This window comes from Salarias fasciatus, chromosome 23 (genome assembly GCF_902148845.1).
Source record: "Salarias fasciatus chromosome 23, fSalaFa1.1, whole genome shotgun sequence".
Lineage (NCBI taxonomy): Eukaryota > Metazoa > Chordata > Actinopteri > Blenniiformes > Blenniidae > Salarias > Salarias fasciatus.
Genome location: NC_043766.1, coordinates 22,451,607 through 22,470,901, shown reverse-complemented (window position 1 = coordinate 22,470,901; position 19,295 = coordinate 22,451,607). Strand labels below are relative to the sequence as shown.

Here is a 19,295-nt window from a genome sequence, read left to right as displayed (position 1 = left end):
GATCCTGGGTGATGTGGAAGCGTCTCATGCTCTCTCCCGCTCACACACACCCATTTACTATTCACACAGACGTTTACTACATCAGAGTGATTGGTCAAGCTTTGTTGCTTGGCAGAAAGAGGCCTCTGGCAAATGTTTAGAACAAAGGGTGATTAGGTTTTCTTTTGTCTCTCTGGGTAATCTCCAGCATGTAGAAAAGCTCTGTTTATTTTCTGGCTTTTTGTTCGTTGCAGCTTGGTGGGGTGTCATGTTGGAAAGATTATTAGGTAGGTCAAAAATAATGATGAGGATGATGATGATGTTGAGTTCAAAGAGGACCGACTCGCCGGTGACAGGCGCTGCAGTGATTTCTGAAATACTATAGACGTACATGTCTGATGAGGCACGCAGCAGAGAACGATACACTGTCACTGAATCCTGGAAAACGACCTCTGTAAACACCATGTGCAACATGTATGCAATGATTATTCACAGGCACACAGTGAATCACTGCAGTGTGATAATTAATCCACCACAGTCACCATGGCCAAAGATAAACAATGATTCAAATGGACATTTCATATATAATATCTCATCTGGTGTTGAGAATCTTATATTGAGAGATCCTTTCTTCTCTTTGGAGGTAGAACACAGAAACACAAACACCTTCACATTCCCACTTAAGGCAATTTAATGCAATCAGTTACTAATGCATGCGTTTTTGGGGGGTTGAGCAGAAATACCAGAAAATGCAAACTCCACACAGAAAGCCTGGTCCAGATTTGAATCCATGAGCTTCCCAATTATGAGTGCTAGCCGCTGATACTCCGCCACCATGCAGCATCTTGTGGAGAAATCCCCTAACAGAAATATTGATGACCTTTTAAAGTCACCATCGACCTCAGATCTCCCCGTCCTAAAAATCAAACACTGATTCAGCATTATCCTTTAAACCAACAACTCTGGAAGTACATGCACACACACTTGTTTTTGTGTGTCTTTTGATCTTGCCAACTCGTAACCTTGTGATGCTTTCTGTGCATTTTTAAAATCTAATTTAACTTTTAGAAGTTACTTTTCTTTTGATCATGCCCTCTATTTTTGTAGCCTCATTGTGTTTTGTTGTTCATTAATTTGTCTTTTCTTGGTGTTCCTTGCTTTCCTGTAATGGTTTGAGTGAACAGCTTCGTTTGGTCAAGTGCTACTTTGAAAGTTTCTGTTGCCCTTTTCACTTCTGCAGTAATGCTGTTGTGCTTAGTTGCCTTTTAGCTGAGCTTTATTAAAACCTAAAAGTAGGCTTCACTGGACTTTCAGACTTCATATATTGCCTCATACCACTTCAAAAATGTTTCTTGGAAAAGTGGGTGCTTAAAAGTTTATTCCACATATAGTGATATTTCTCAGTATGAATATATGAATCTGGAGAAAGTCTCCATACAATTCTGCTGTAATTGGTTTCCTGTAGGGTTATTTTACATTAATGCTATAGGTCTGAAGGAGGTCCTCTCGCAGTTTACCCCACACTGAGACTGTAGACAAGAGTGGAAAGAAAGAGCAAATGAGCTTCTGGCTCCATGCTGAGGTCTGCTTTGTGTCATTCACTGGAAGCTGTGGTTCGTCAGTGGTATGACGTCTGCAGCAATCAGCTCCCTGTCGTCTGTCTCGTCCCCCCCCGATTTCTGTCATGGCCACTGTGAAGTAATGAACAGAGCAGAAACACCCCGCAAAGTCACAACCGAGACCACTCTGGCAACATGCTGGCTGACTCCAACTCCTTCATAACTTCTTGTTCGCCATTGCCCTTTGAACTGACCACTGCTGCACCAAAGTCAGTCAACGCACTGGAAACAGAGCCATGGCTTTAAACTCTCCTCGCTGACAACAGATTGCTTTTCTCAGATTGTGTGAGCGCTAGCGACATCAGGGGCTTGTATTGACATACTGCAGAGCAAACAGTTAGCATTGCGCCATGTGTTGAGACAGAAATGTCATAATAGCTCCGACTGTAAGCATCTCGCCCTCTGTATGCAGAGACCTCACAGACCAAAGAGAGAGATGTGTACTGTAGCTGTTTACTGTCACTCTGAGTTAGACAAAACATCCTGGCATTTCCCTTCTGTATCTGAAATGACATATGGTGTTTGGTGATTGGTGTCTATGGACAAGAATATAAATAAAGACCCAGTGACATGGTGGTAAGAGTGGAATGAAACGCCTGCTGAACAGATGAACACAACCAGGGTGGTAAAACCATCTTACATATAGTAGTTTTGATTAAGAAACAGGAAGGGTTTGTCCTAATTTGTGTTGTTGTTGCAAATACAAGTGTCAGAAGTGTGATATTTATCCACTATTCAACATGTCTTTTCTACTTTCTTATGAAGCCTCTCAATGAACAATCAATCATCTTGAAAATGTTTTGCATGTCTGAATATTTCTTATTCTGTTATTTTCCTTCCTCTCCTTCTAAATATATTTTTCCTTACAAGTGCAGGCACATGAAAAATCAAACCAAAATATGTAATTGTGCATTGTACCAACTATGATGGTGTATGTGACCAATAAAAAATGTTGAATTTTGAATAGTGAATCTTTTAAGATGATAACTTGAGAAATTATGACCTGGTGGACTGAGTGTCACCTCAGACAATTTGCTTTGAAAAATTTTCCTTTTTTTTTTGGTTTTATTTTTCTTTACCTTTATTGTTCCAAGCAGTTCCTTGAGAACACGTATTTGCCTATGTAAGTAAATGGGTTTCACTTATAAACCTCTTGAACATTTCCCAAATCGCTTTACATTGTAAATCACAGTCACCCATTCACACTCCAATGGAGGTGCTGAGTCCATCGTTCCATTGGAAATATTTTGAGGTTAAGTGTCTTGCTCAAGGACACTTTGAAATGCAGACAGATGGGGAATTGCATCTGCAAACTTCCCATTGAGAGGCCACTTGCCTCCCATGGTAATCATTGGAGATGCCACAGTGTGATATTAATAATACACTGAAATCTGTCCATCCAGTTTTTATGCCTACCTCAGGCTTTTGAATGCTAATAGATTACAGTCAAGTGAAAATTAAACAAAATGTTTAAAGCTGTCATGCAAAACCCAGTGATCTGTTGCTGTGTTTCACCCTCAAATTTTGTCTCCCAAAAGACCTTTGGTAACATTTGATTCATCCGATTATTATGTGTTTTAAGTCCTTGTGTCTGACACGCCTTGCAACATAATTCAACATACGAGTCGACTACTGTAAGTAATGGATTAATTAAATCCTCCAGGCTTGGTTATTGTGATGAATTACTAAATGTTTGTGTCACGTTGATGTTCTTAACATACCTCATAGCTAGAAAACCTCTGGCTGCTCCTTTCTTAGTGGAATTTACTTTGGCTCTCTGCGCCTGAATAACTTTTCTATGACTTTTTCCAGTTTCTCCCTCAATCCAACATCATGCATTTTGGGTTAGTTGATCATTTTCCCAGATGTCTGCATGTGATTGTATTGTCTACCTGTGTTGACCCTGTGATAGACAGGTGAACTGTTTGAAAAATTCAATGAATAGTAAAGGTGGCACAGTGATGTAGTGATCGGCACGCACACTTAACAAGAAGACCCAAGGCTCGTATTGTGTAGTATGTTGTTTTGACTGAGGTGCGTGAGCATCAAGAATGGATTATGCTACATCAGTCTAGTGTCCAATTCCATTCGAGCAGATCTGGCACAGATGTTGCATTGCTTGGGAATCGCTGCTGCTGCTGAGCATCCCTCTGGCTCAGGAATCATGTATTTTTTTAAAAAAAAAGTTGGAAGCTGTGACCATAGTTAGAAGGACTACAGTAGCTGACATGTGAAGTCTTAGATAATGTAGATTGGTGTTTACGCAATCTTCACTAGAAGCCCTACAGCAGAAATGATGAGGCAGCGGCTGAACCTCAGTCATCTCCTCTTTCGCATTGAGGTGACTGGTGCCCTCAACCTGTTTCTCTCCACACCCCCCTTCCTATCTTTGTTCCAGCTGTCCTCACTTGTTTCATCCATCTGCCCTTGGCTGTTGGGCAATACACCATCTGCCAGTGGACACCACACACGGACAAGGGGCATTGCCCATTATGTAACCGTACTATTTCTCCTCCCCCTCAAAAGTCACGGAGTAGTGAGTCCAGATAGTTGTGTGAGGAGGGAGCTGTGACCTCTGGGGCTTTTGGTGATGGACACTGATGCACTTTGCCATGACAAATCAAAAAACAGCTTGAGGAACTATCCATTTATCATCTGGACAATCGCTGAGTCCTGACCTGGAGCCTGACACCTGCACCCAGTAGATTAACTGCACCTACTGAAAAATTAACAGCATGTTCTCACTAGGTATCGTTTGAGATGTCAGCTTTTTAATAATTCCGCTGCAGGGGTAAGTTCCTGAAATATCCAGAATCCAGATATTGATTAAAAAGATTTTACAGTCACTCTCATTAGACATTTCATTTCAGTTTTGAAACTGAATCCAAATTGCTTTATTCCTTATCTTCAAGCAACAAAGTCAATTTTAGCTGCTACCTTTGAATGCATTTTTCGTCCCTTCATGACCTCAACCATAGACCCCCAGCTTTTTTACATATCTGTTCAAGTTAGCTATACTTTGTCTGAAAAATTTGGAGAAAAGTCTTGACATTTGGCACACACATTGCCTCTAACTGAAGATAAATTGCTGAGGCAAAGTTGATTTTAGGCCAGTCTGACACCCTGAAACATCTCTCATTAAATATTAGCTTGAAGTCTCAGGGACGCCCCTTGATCATCATTTAAACAGATATGGTCATCACTAACCCAATCAAGCATGTGATCTGAGGTCAACAATGACCACTGATTGAAGCCACATTAATTGCTTTCTGTCATATTTTTCATGAACATCATCAATTGCAATTCTGCTTGTTATAAGACACATACAGCTAGGGCTTTACAAAATATTGGCAATTTATTATTATTGCAATATACACATAGTAAAAGCCAGGGTGGATACACACATTTGGAGAATCAGATGGAGACTGACAGAGATTGTGCTACATATCTGTCAGAAGCACAAAAATACATGAAAAATAGCTTAAAACAAGAAAAAGTCACCAGATTCTCTGCTTATGAAACCCTACTGGTGGGAACTGCAGACATGCACAAACACATCAATATCATGTACCTGAGGGTTTGTTTATTGCAAGTCATATCACAACCATAGCAACTTGTTTCATATCAGCCCAGACAGAATCCAAAGGGAAAGTGCTGAGGGAGGGTGCTCATGAACTAGCGCAAGTGTGGATGGACTCGTTTAATAGCTCACCCTCCTGAGCTATGGTGCAGATATATCTCAGCGCTCCCTCCATCCTCCCTGTAACATTACATTGTCCCACATGTCAGTGCAACAGTACATAGCATGAATGATTTGTGATCTGTGGCCCCCCCAAAAAAATCATGAAATGCTTTGAGTTGCTGGTTCTGGTTTATGAAAGAAAAAAACATAGACAATCATGCAAGACTCTTACATGATCAAATTTTTGGAACCAGAGAGATAATACAAAAAAAAAAAAAAAAAACAGCAATGGGGTGGGACAAAGGGGTGCTGACCAAGATGAGAAGTCAGCTGAAGCTAATAGCAAAGTGCATCAATGTTGAATTTTATGTTTTTTAAGCCACAACACCTTAGAAGGAATGAACAACCTTTTGGTCGTACAAATCATGTTAACTGCTAAATACAACATTTACTGACTGAAAAAACTAGATAAAGAAACTCTTCAAGGGTCTGTAATCCTAGAACAAGCCCTGGTTACAGAGAACTTACAAATATTTAAAACAAACCAACAAACTGGGTAACTGTGGAAAATAACGGTAATTAGAGGACAACTTAATCTACACGTGGATGAGAGCCGAATTCCACTGAATAAAGAAAATCCAGAAAATCCTGCTGAAAAATATCTGTCAATCACTCCAGACCAGACGGTCAATCAAGTAACCACGGCAACTGATGCAAAACTTTAATGTGCTATATAAAATTTTACATTACCTTATTTTCAGACAGATTATGCAGCTTATGCTAGATATAGATATCAATATAGACAGTGTGACTTTGTGTTTCTAAAAGCAGGATGTCTATAATTGAAGTATTTTGAAGAATTAAAAAGAAAAAAAAGTCTGGTATGTATGATGTGAAATTCCTTCCATTCTTTGTTGGGTGAAACCGCATCATTTTACAAACACGAACACACACACACACACACACACACACACACACACACACACACACACACACACACACACACACACACACACACACACACGTACACACACCACAGATATAAGACATGTCACATCCTGATCCATGACGTTCAGTGACATGGCCCATTAATAAGGGGGCCAATTCAATTTCTCCTTTCCCTCTGTGGCAGCTTACGGTGACAGCCATGCATCATGCTCCCAACCTACCAACTAGCAGCTTTATGTCCCATAAAAAACCTCTCTGTAGCTTCTGCTTACCCCTACCCCCTCCTTCCAGTTAGTCCACAGGGTGAAACTGATTCCATTATATGTATGTAATGCATTTGATAGTTTTATAAGAGCACCACATCAGGGATTGAAGTCCAGTACTTTCTGCCTTCTGCCATTAGGTTGTATTTAGAAAGGAGGCGGTGCTTTAGAAGTATATCAGATAGTTGTATTGGTGTGTGCTTGGAAGAAATCATTTGGTCAGAGGATTTGGAGTTCCAGTTTTAAAAGGCTTTTTTTAATTGGAAATATTAATTAAATAAACAATGAATGACGTTATAGTTATATATAATCTGTGTTTTTGTGTGCCATATGGTTTTTCAGAAGAACCTAAGGTTTTCCAGAACACAATTTCTTAAGCGCTACCTTCTCATTCCTCTGCTTTGTGAGTGACATGGTTACTAATCTGAGTCTAATGCTGAGAAAGTCACAAAGTCAATAAAGCTCAGTTGCCTCTGCAACCACTTTAAAAGAAGAGAGAGAAAGAGAGAGAGAGAGAGAGAGAGAGAGAGAGAGACAGAGAGAGAGAGATGTCATTCCAGTTTAATTGAGACTGTCACACTGGATCTTGAGGCAGGAAACACTTAGTAGCAGCCTCCCAATTTATCCTTGTGCTTGACTGAATGAGTTGGATTCTCTAGTCGTCTGCTGGATCTTTATTGTTGCTGACACTTGGCAAATGAGGTGGCGTTTGACAACTTTGTGCAAATCGCAATGTGTTTCATTACATGTGTTAGGGTTACTGGGGTTACATACATTTTAAGGGAGTCCTCACTTAACGTAGTGAAGAATTTGACAAGAAAATTCAGGTTTTATTTGAGGATTGGAGAAGAAATCTAAGGGAGAGACTGAGTTAAACAGCTTCCAAGATTTTTGTTTAGTGCTGCTGTGACTTTTCGTGCTAAATGAACCATGACAAAAGCAATTAATTAAAACTGAATGAGATGCAGATTAAAATTGGTTTGCTTGAGAATTAAAGAAGATCCTGTGAATTGTTTTGGAGATGTAATCTCATTATATGAGTCATTAAAATAAGTGACCCAATCTGATGGTCATTTTGTCATGTATGCGACGACCTTGTATTTGTAGAATTAATGCAGTTTATAAACCACACAAGCGCAGTGAAATGGGAAGGCTGTAGGAGTTGGATTAAATAGTCAAAATTCCATTAAATGTGAAAAGAACTACATCTCACTTTTTCACTTGTAAACAATTCTTTTCCCTTTACATGAAAACCTGTCTGGTCCTTACATGTGAAGAGAAAAAGCGTTGGTAGAGAGACAAAATTAATAATGTCCTGCCGTGACAGCCACTCTGTGCCATATTAAGGATATTGTGATTTGCCGTGTCAACCGTGCCGCCGAGGTCAACCCTCCATTCTGTACTCTCGGCCATATGTCACCTCATAACGTGACAAAATGTAATTTCCTGGACAGAAAGCTATTCTGTCCAACACATGTGTCATTGACTATTACAGCCAAGGTCACTGCCGGAGCGCCCACTGCCCCCTCCTCCTCCATACATATACACACTTGGACGACGTGTCCTTTAAATTCGTCTGTCAGTGTGGAACGCCGAGGTTCTCCCTCAGCCCTGTGCTTGAAATCTACTACTTGCCCAATTGACAGTTTATTCCACAGGGGGATGACTCACACTGCTTAGCACGCACAAACACACACACACACACACACAACACACACACACACACACTTGGGAGAGACTTTATGTAAGATTTAAAGCAACTCCAAAACACAGTCCTGTATGGATTTGTTGCAGATTTCGTATAGTATTGATGACCCTTTTTTAGGCTGTTTAGTCTGTAGGTTCATGGAAACAGCTGCATCGTTCATAGCGTTGCATCTGTGCGTGTTGACTGCTCTCCTGCTGGAACACGAGGTAGACTCGTTTCAGGGTTATCTTGTTGGCCCGTTCAAAATCATGCAGTCGCTCTTCCATCCTCGGGTTGTTGAGCAATGTGTAGTGCGGATCGTTTGTTTACAGAAAAGGTAGTGATGCGTGTAACCGCATTAATGCATATTCCAGGAATGAGCACACTCAAAGTGTGGACAGTTAATATATAGTCGTGTCGTGGTTTATTTCAGAGCTGGTACTGTGCAATTGCACCTTACCAAAAGAGACATGCAGGAGGTCTCGCTATTTCCACTGAGAAACCAGAAATGAAAATGAAATGCATAGTGGAGTGTTCCAATGAGCTGACAGAAGTGGACACTCAAGCATCCCTTGATATAGATAAACATAACTTCACTGAATATGCAGCGGTGTGAAACACTTGCGTTCAATTTGACCCTCCAGTGAACAAACAAGATGTGCAGCGGCCAGCCTATGTTTTATGCTCTTTACATCCAGCCGTAGTTCCATATTTATCAGCTACAACATAAATAACAAACATCTCTCGTTCGGTGTACACAAACACACACCGACTTCGGTTTAATTATTTACATGTATCTGTTTTACTCCTCACGGTTTCACATAGCAGTTGCTTCACCTGCATTTCTCATAGAAACAGTGATGATAAAATATTTTCAACTGTGAGCAGGGCTACGACTTTTTGTAAACTTTTTCAATAAATAATAATGATAATACCAAAAAAAAAAAAAAAATTTTAACCAATATCACCAAAGAGAAAGAAAGAGATGGAGGAAGAGAAGCTGTCTGTGGTTAAACATGTTCAATCCAGCTGTCTTTTTTTCTCTAAACACAGCAGAGCGTGATAAATCCTCATGGGTTTCCAGAGCTGTCATGTTTCCTTAACGGCTTCATCACAGTTGTCTTCCCATAGCTACAAGGTATAAATGGGTCACAGGATCCTCATGTGTGCACAGCTCAGCATCTCAGTAGCTTTGGCATTAACATACACATGCATGCTCAGGCTGCTGGTGACGGCCTGAGCGACGCGCTTTTCAAGTCGCAGCGGAAGGTCTTGCTTCAGCTATTTAGACACTTGCAAAGAGATCAGTGTGATGCTGCACTTCTTCTCAAACAATCCCATTTAACAATAAGGTTTGCTGTCTCATTCTTCATCGATCAATGCTTCTGTCTCTCCTTGTTGTTGTGTGTTATGGCTCCAGTACAAACAAGTGGAGCAGTACATGTCATTCCACAAGCTACCAGCCGACTTCCGACAGAAGATCCATGACTACTACGAGCACAGGTACCAGGGGAAGATGTTTGATGAAGAGAGCATCCTGGAGGAGCTTAATGAGCCTCTGCGTGAGGTATGAAAACAGCCCAGCACTCACTCTCAATCTGCTCACTCACCCAAAAACACACACATTTCCCAAGTGTTCATTAAGTATACACTGGATTAAGTTGATTATGATGGTTGGTTATAGTGTTTTCTGCATATATCCTGACTTTGTTGCAATTACCTACTCTATTTTTTAAATCAGATTGTTGAAAATATTTCAAATGAACTGTAACTCAAGGTTCACATTTAAAGAGACTAATAAGACATTTCCTCTAGCTGTGAATTCAATTAAAATCTAAATAAGTTCTTTACTCTCTGCTTAACCATTTAGGAAATCGTCAACTTCAACTGTCGTAAGCTGGTGGGCTGCATGCCGCTGTTTGCCAACGCAGATCCTAACTTTGTGACTGCTATGCTGACCAAGCTGAGGTTTGAGGTTTTCCAGCCTGGAGACTACATCATTCGGGAGGGCACCATCGGCAAGAAGATGTATTTCATCCAGCATGGCGTGGTCAATGTCCTGACCAAAGGCACCACGGGCATGAAGCTCATTGATGGCTCCTACTTTGGAGGTAGGTCACAACTTTAGAAGCTTCTTTGGTTGACATCATATTCTGTTGTTGTTGTTGTTAAAGATTTATGTTATTTATGTTTATTATTTAAAAACACACCAGCAACATAAACATAACATACAGCATCACTTGTAACAGTAATACAATCTAGAAAGTGGCAGCAGAAGTGGAAGTTAGTGGTGAAAGACAAAAGAACAAAGTGTAGAGAAAAGAAATTGGTGCAGAATATAAGATGACAGCATTAATAACTGTCACTAAGTCAGGTTTTTGATCAATGCCGAGTGTGAGCTTCATTTGTAGCCACCTAAGCCCTCTCTGGGTTGTGTGGTGCTAGAGCTGATTTCAGCAGTTTATTGGAAAAGACAGTGAGCCCAATAAAAATGCAGCAAACACATAGCAACAATCACACTGTACGTGAACTGTCAGTTCAGTCCAGTCATCAAATCTACTATCCATGTTTTCTAACCTGTGGGAGAAAGGTAGAATACAGTCTTTCATTAGAATCTCAAGTCTTCATTCACAAAAACAAGTTTCACTCTTGGCTTGGAGTAATGTCGCAGCTTGAGCACCACAGGAGTGGATCTGTGTGGTTAAAGCTCTGAATTAATAAGCGGCTGGAAGTTGTTGGGAATGTCAACATCACCAGGATTGACCTTTTTTAGCTCTCGGTCAGAGACCTCGAGAGCCAGAGTTCGGTCATCTACAAATAAGCTTGACTGTACTGTTTATGTGGACACATAATGCTACATTGATGCACACATTTATGGACATTCGACTGGATTGTGTTTGATTTAACAGTTTAATTTATTTTTTCTTTGGTTCTAATGCAGGTAAACATAGAAGTCATCCGTGGGGTGTATTGCCTCATAAAGTGGAAGTCTGTCAAACCAATTGATGAAATTGTTGAGGCTTCAACAAAAGACTGCATCTATCACTGAAACATTTTACCACAGGACTTTAAAAATATGGAAAGATGAGGCAACAGACAGCATGAATGTCTTTGCCTCCGACACTCCCATTCAGCTCAGGATTTTTCTCACTCTCAGTAGAAATTTCACATTGATTCTTGACTTGTCATTATTTCCTGCTATTTTATAAAATATAATATACTGTTATCAATAGATAAACTCCATAAGCGTGAGAAAGCTTCACTTTTCTTGAACCAGATGCTGTAGATCCTTTGAAAGTTTTTTTATTTACTCAGTCTTCGTATATAGGCTGTCATAACTGTTATAATTATGGTTTTTAACATTTGTTGGAGGCTTTACCTGCATAAGATACATTCAGTCAATATTCCTCCTCAGTATGCACGAAGCCATTCATACGGTCCCTCCATTTATTAACAATGAGTTTATGAGCAATGATTAAAAGATAACATGTTTACATGGACTGCAAGTGTTTCCCCATAAACACAACCTTTTCCACATCTGTCAGCAAGAAAAGGCGCTTGTGGGCGTCCAAAATTTACTTTACCCATCCTGCAGTTCTCTGTATTGTTCAGTGTGTTTAATGATGACTGTTGTCTTATTCACAAACTACAAATGGACCTCCAGTAGTTTGAACAGCCTTTTAATTTAGCCCCAGCGGTTTCATTAGGATTATCATCCTCTGCAAGCACTTCCCCCTGCACGCTAATGATGCTATGCACTATGCAAATGAACACGTTATGTATAACCATGAAGCTCTCCTAAGTGAGAGTTTATGAAAGGATGTCTCGGGTAGTTTCTGAGTTTTCCTGAACTTACATAAAAGTGGAACATCTAAAAGGGTGTGATTAATTTCTTGAGAATGATGAGGCAAAATTCAAAGGACAAAGAAAACCTACTTTCTAGAAAGCTGTTTTGAGAAAACCAAATATTATATAGACTGTGGGGATCTTAGTATTAGTTCAAAGAAAGCACAACTCAGTGCCTCGAGTATAACGGTTTTTGAAGGACTTCACACAGTTTATTCTGCTTACACTATAGCAGCTTCTCATGAGGTGCTAATCATTTATTGTCCTTCATAAAATGGACAGAAATCACGGTATATTCAACATAACACTTTTCCAGTACTTTCCATTAGTTGTATTTTACTTGTCATTATTTAGGACTGTTCACTCATACTCCACTCAAATATCTGTACTTTCTGCTCTCGCTTCTTTAATGAGTCACAGTGCGAGGATCGAGGCAGGCATTGTTCATGCTGAAACTCCAGAAATTAATTAAAATTGGAATTTATTTAAAATTAAGGATGATCAAGTTTTTATTAAAAAAAAAAACTTTCTGCCTTAAAAAAGGCTTGACTTGGCTAAAGGTTCAGGTGATTGTGTGTCAGTAAAGTGAAAATATTTTTTCACTCTCTAAATTTAAACATAGTTTTAAAAAAAACAAACAAATGAGTAAAATATTGGCAATGACAGAAGAAATATACGCAATATATAAAGCGAAATATATAAAGCAGTTTTCATTAAGTAAACACCAGCCTACACTGAAATATCGGTGGGCACCGTATTGATTTACTTCTTCACTTGACATTATCTTTTTGACACTGTGAAGATGTCATTATTGTAGCACTTGACTTTGTGTTTTTCCTTTTTAAGAAATCTCAGTGAAAAAGACAGCTATGTTCCACTCCAGTGCAGTGCCAGTAAGCACATCCTTAATTAAGTATCCTCACGTTTCATTATTTTTCTCTTTCCCACCAAGAGTCAGAGCAGGTCGACCTCTCAGGTGAGGGGAAACAAGGGCACATGGTTGTCAGGAGAACAGTCAGCTCCAGCCCATAAAAGGAAAAGCTGCATAGAAGAATATATAAAGGGAAAAAGGAAAAGAAATGGGAAAAATCAACCATAATGAAGCTTAGGTTGCACACCTCTAAATATAGTGCTGTGTACCCTTCACATAGCTGTCAGAGCTCTGCCAGAGGTGGAGGAAACACTCCGTGTTACTGTCACTGGGTCACACTCATGACATGTGTGAGATGCCTTCACTGTGATAACATGTTTGTGTTTGGTTTGATTTCATACATATCAGAGTGAATTCCACTCTTTCTCTGACATTTGCACAGTCGGGTTAAGTGAAGATCAGTTTCAGACTGCTCACTCTATCTCTCCTTTTCAGTATCTCAGCTCTTTTCTTTTTTTTTCTTTTTTTTTTTTCGTTCCTGTCTGACACCCTGGAATCAGCCAGCCTGGCATTCATCTGATCCAACCATTTCTTTCTTTCCCGGCTTGTCTGTCACCTTACCAGAGATCTGTCTCCTGACCCGTGGCAGACGGACAGCCAGTGTGCGAGCAGACACCTACTGTCGCCTGTACTCTCTCTCTGTGGACAATTTCAACGAGGTGCTGGAGGAGTATCCCATGATGAGGAGGGCATTTGAGACCGTCGCAATCGACAGATTGGACAGGATAGGTAAGACTGCCACCTTTCAGCAAAGGCAAAGTCTCCTTACCCACAACAGTTGTTTCTATTTGATACTAACACTAAATAACTCACCATTAATTATTCCGTTTGTACGAGAGTTAGTTTGCTTTGGTTTTAGTTTGCCTGTCTCTAATTGAAGATTTGATAACTCTTATACCACCCATACCTGCGTCATTCTAATTCATACAAAAAGGCTGTGATTTTGAAGAGACAAATAACTAATAATAATTTATTCTGAGCTACCCACATCTAAAAAGGTCAGAATAATAATAAATGAAAAGATATCCAAAGGAAATGTTCCATCTAAATGGAATGTATAGCTTTTTTTAGAGATTTATTCTCAAATAATTAACCTCGTACCTTTTTGGCAAAAATGTAGATGTGGTGCCTTAGCCATTCACGAGATGAAATGAAGTATAAGCATAAAAAAAGATTTTCATTCATTAACATGATGTCTCTGTCAAAACACAGTGTGATATGACAGCTGTGATGTGCAGTGTGATGATCCTAACAAGCGCTGTGTATGGTTTGGTGCAAAGGAAAGTAACTGAGGGGGGAAGTGTATCCATGCAAAGATGTGAATGATTTCCTTTGAATTTTAATGGTTGCTTAGACAGCTTGCCATTTTCAGGACACCTCAGACACTTAAGACTTTTGCATTTTTTGTCTTTAAATATAAAAAACTTATGCACATAATAATTGACTCCGATTGTCAGTGCAGTGGGTCATTCTTGAAACAATGAAAACAACTTTCACCTATGAGCATGCCACCTGAGGTCAGCTGTTGTTCTGGTGTCACTTCCCACATCCAGACTTCACATGCTAGCTAAATCCCCGCATCCGCTACCTGCCGGCTGTTGTTGCCATAGCAGCAAGACTCCAGTCATGGGTAGCCTTCGGTCGGGCAGCTTAGCGATTTGCAGGATGACTAGCATGAGATCTCACCACCAGCCAGACATTCCCACTGGGCTCCATGTGCTCTCCATGTGCATATTAATTACTCATAGCGTGTTTTGTTTTTCTTTAGCTGACAAATAATAGGATCAAAGAAATACAGGCCTGAAACATGTAAGAAAAACTCCCAATATTTAAACAATGAAATCTTCAAAATGTCAGGAAAATATTATATCATGGTATAGGTTATTTTAGCACACACACACACGTGCACACACGTGCACACACAGTCTTGAAGTGCACACCTGAATGATCCTTGGCCACATAAGCTGATTATTCACAAGAGAGACACAATTATCACATATAAATGCATCGCATCTGTTGAGAATATAACTCATTACAATTAAGGTCATAACTGTGTAAATATAGTGTCACATAAGATTGGTATGAGCAACTACATTGTAATAATTGGAGCAGCTGAAGGTGTAACTTTGTAATGAGCAGACACTTGTCAAAGCAACAATGCAAGAATCGTGTTATATATATATATGTACATTCCTTTTCTGTGTTGATCCTACAGAAGAGGCAGGTTCAGCCTGCCACCTGCTCCAAAGGCATCAGTGTGCTCAGTGTAGTTTTGAATGGACAACTTAGACAGTGAAGACCCAGTAAAGGTCCTGTCCTGTCTTCTTTATGCTCATCTACCATCTAGGAAGTGATCATCACAATTTAACTATCACATGGATAATCAGTTTGCAATCCGTGTTTCCTCATGATGACTGCTTCAATCACAGTCTTCCTCAGGTGAACAACAACAAGAATGACCTCCACCAAATCTCAGTGATACAATGTTTTTTTTTCCTCTTCATGTAACTCAGAATATATGGAATTCATTGCTCTTGCACTTTCCAATCTTGGATGGAGAACTCAGACATCGGGCCAGATTGTTCCTTTTCTGTCCTCCAACATGCAACCATGTTGACCATGTTGCTCAGTCAGCTGGCATAGCTGTTTTCAGAGAAATGTATTGTGGGTCTTCTGTGAGAGTCTGTCTTTGCTCTCAAGTAACAACAGATGTTGGATCATCAGGATGCACCGGAAAGCTCAAGCACGCAGATTTCTTGGTTTTTGTCCCAGTCTTCAACTCCCAAAGGCGTTACCATTCTTAGGTTTCCTACACTCATTCGTACTCTCTGACCTCAAAGCTGAGAGGTGATGTCTTAGGTCTTAACGTCGTTTATTTTCCATTAATAGCTTTATCAGTAAATGTAAAGTAATATTTGATTACATCTCAACTTTCTTGAGTTCACTCATTAGGAGATGCTACAACCCCCATATATATAGGCCAGTGTGAGCTTTAGTAGAAAGAAAGCGTTGGGCTTTGCTCCATTCTACAGTTTCTTCTATATCTTGGTGCTTACTGCATGCTCTGGGCAAGTCTTGTTGTATTAAAAATATAATGCTAAATTTCCTTCAAAAGGCTTTGGTGTATCCTTCCTCCCTGGCTCATTTTTCAAGATAGCAAGAGATAGCAAATGCAAATATTGCTTTTCGTGAGTTGGATCTACTGTTGGTGATGTCTTAATGTTTCCTTGCTACCACATTCATGGCTGAGGCATTCACATCTCTTGTTTGGCCCCAAGTCAGCTGCACATCTGCTTCTGAAGCTGTGGCCATTAAATCCAGCTGCGCTTTGAACCACTGAACCTGCATCCAGTGCACTGCAGGCGACTCACTTGCACTTAATAGGCCTAAGCCGGTTTAGCAGTTTGAATCTGAATCTGTCACCTCCAGGAAAGCAGTAGAAATGCCAGTTCTTCCTCCAGCACTCTCAAAGCTGAGATCACTCCTTCATACTTCCACAATGGATACACCACTGTCAGTGGTGCCATGTATTTTGGGCCGTTAAACTAATTGCAAGTGTCACTGCCTATTAAATAACAAGACACAATATTCACAAACACCCTCCTGGAATTATGTTCAAATAGAAATTATTTTCACCATAAATTCTTTTGCAGACTGGTAAAGTAAACAAACACCATGACAATGAGCCTGCTCTCTGTTTGACTTTGACTCATTACCTCTGGCTGCTGTACATTCTTGTGATTTTTTTGCCTGTGATGGATTCTGTGTGTGCAGAAAAAAAAAATAGACATCATGTCTACCAAGGCCTGGGGGGTGGGGGGAGTCAGATCACAATTTTAATGTCATTGCTAATTTTCACTGCTTTGGATGAGATAACTTTAGTATTTGCTTCAGCATACTGTCATTTCTGTCTTCTTATCGCAGGCAAGAAGAACTCGATCCTAATGCACAAAGTCCAGCATGATCTCAACTCAGGTGTTTTCAACAACCGTGAGAATGAGATGATCCAAGAGATCGTCAAATATGATCGAGAGATGGTTCAACAGGTGGATGTGCCCCGCCCTCGAGCCATGTCCATGACACTTTCACAACACAGTGGGATTTTTACTCCGCCAGGTTCCTCCGCACAGCCCCAGAATTCAGCGATTGCCACTTTGCAGCAGGCTGTAGCCATGAACTTTTGTCCCCCCGTGCAAGGGAACTCTGTTGGAACGGGGAACATGCAGTCTCCTAGGATGATGAGGAGATTCCAGGTGATGCAAAGTGTATCCAGTCCTGTGTCAGCCTCTCCGCTGCAGTCTCAACTCCTTGCGTCTGGTGCCTTTGCTCCGGTCCTCTCCAGCCCATCTGTCCAGAGCCCGCTGGCAGCTGGAGGGAGATCATTCCAGTATGGATCTAGTGCCCTGGCTGGCCCTACCTCAGGCTCCCAGCTTTCTCTATCCCAGCAGCACGCATCCAGCCCTGCACACTGGCCCAGCACCCACAAGAGCACCCATTCTTTGCAAATGGGCAGCCTGAGCCAGGATGCCAGGGCACTGTCAGCCTCCCAGCCCTCACTGCCTCATGAAGGAGCGCAACCATGTGTACCCAGTCCACCCCAGTCGACACGAGTCTCCTCGACTTCCATTGGACCTCCCCAGACCTCATCAGGTCAGACAGGTGTCCGGAGCGCTATAACACCCCGAGTGATACTTCCTCACCAGATGTCCGTGGGAGCCTTCCCTGCTGCGTCCCTGCCTGGTTCTGTGCATGGTTTTGTAAGTGGTGCAGGGCTCTCTGTGGGGGGTGTGGGAACAGGTCTAGGTGACGTAGGACTGCCTAAGAAGGACTCTATAGTGAGCCTTCCTGAGACAGAGCACATCAAAGTGAGATCCAGGCTGTCCTCAAACTTGTGATCTTAAATATGCTGTTTTTGGAGAATGATTCAATGATGAGCTTGACAGCAAGAACTAGGGTGGGGTTCCACTTGTCTTTACTCCAGTTTGACTATCCGAATGTAAGTTGAGTGATGGGCAGCAGGGAAAAACTAAAACGAGACTGTTTTAACACAAAAAAGTCTGTATTGTGACTTTTGAAACTTCAGCTTTGAGATGTTTCTACTCACAGACATAGTAGATGCAGATACGTAGTGGTAAAGTAGCACCTTCATTTCAGAAAATAGTCGACAAATATGAGTATATTTACCTCGAAAATACTCCCATTCAGCTCATTCAATGCAAACTTGGGTTTGAAGAGGACTAATAGAAATTCAGGGACCTGCTTCAGACATCAGGATACCATCAGGTTGGCACTTTAATGGAATTTAGCTAGCTTAACACGTTTGATCAACAGACCGAAACGGAATAAGATCTGGTCTCAAAGGCTTGATAATTGTGTTTTCATGAAAAGTTCAAGACAGTGGCGTGTTCTCCAGTTTTTGTTTTTGTTTTTTCCCTTCTTAAAGTAAGACCATGAACAGATCTGGAAACTAATGGACAAGAGAACATTTGCTGTGATGTGAGTTATTCAATTTTAAAACAAAGTCACTCAACTTTGACATAATTTTGATGATAATTGAAGCCATAGTTTTTCTGTCTGTTGACACTAATGGATGAATATTTTATAAATATTCTGAATCCAGATATGTAAGCTTTACCTGTCTCTGACAGTCCACACACAAATAAATACATGAGCTCTTCAGAACAGAGACAGAGAAGAAATTATACCTCCAGGGAAGATTGTCTTGTTTCAGCCACATCATTGATTTCTGCAAGAAATGTCTGCATTTGTTTACTTTAAAGTTGCATTAATCAATGAACGTAATATTACTGGTGAGTCCACTGACTAAATGCAATGCATTGAAGCCATAAAGAATGACCACTCACCCTTACAGACTCATGGAGCCCACAGTTCCTTTTAGCTTATTGTTTTAGTTTAACAAAGTCATCATGCAGTTTTGCCTTTCTCTCAAATCTTTTTTTTTTTTTGCCTGCTTCAATGTATCAGGAAATAAATGAATGGATAGTTTTATCAAGAACTGGGTACACCAAAACAGAACTAAAGAAAGTTTTCAGATGAATTACCCAAATGAAATTACAAAGTATTATATATGCTAGTTCTGCAGGGTTTTGTTTTTATTAATTTATTTTTTTAAATATATTTTGGTGAAATTGAAAACAGTCAGGTTAATTTGAAAGTACACTGGCTAATCCATATTTACTATTTATAACAGTTGTGAAAGACATACCTAAATAAATATCTGTCTGGAAGTAGAGGGTTAAGAATGAGTGCATGGATTGTGTTTTGTGAGTAGTAATATCCCACACTGGCTAAAATATTCAATGGTATTTTACAAAACTGT

The 19,295-nt window shown here is 40.3% G+C and overlaps 1 protein-coding gene across 1 annotated transcript in view; it reads left to right on the top strand.

Annotated features, from left to right (window-relative positions):
- The window catches only part of hcn2b (hyperpolarization activated cyclic nucleotide-gated potassium channel 2b), a 37,333-nt gene extending 19,353 nt beyond the window's left edge, over positions 1 to 17,980 (top strand). The window contains exons 5-8 of the mRNA XM_030082437.1: positions 9,599 to 9,745; positions 10,049 to 10,289; positions 13,520 to 13,684; positions 16,880 to 17,980. Coding sequence (XP_029938297.1) covers positions 9,599 to 9,745; positions 10,049 to 10,289; positions 13,520 to 13,684; positions 16,880 to 17,850 — 1,524 coding nt within the window. The 3' untranslated portion in view covers positions 17,851 to 17,980. The remainder of the gene's footprint in view (positions 1 to 9,598; positions 9,746 to 10,048; positions 10,290 to 13,519; positions 13,685 to 16,879) is intronic.
- The last annotated feature ends 1,315 nt before the right edge of the window (positions 17,981 to 19,295 follow it).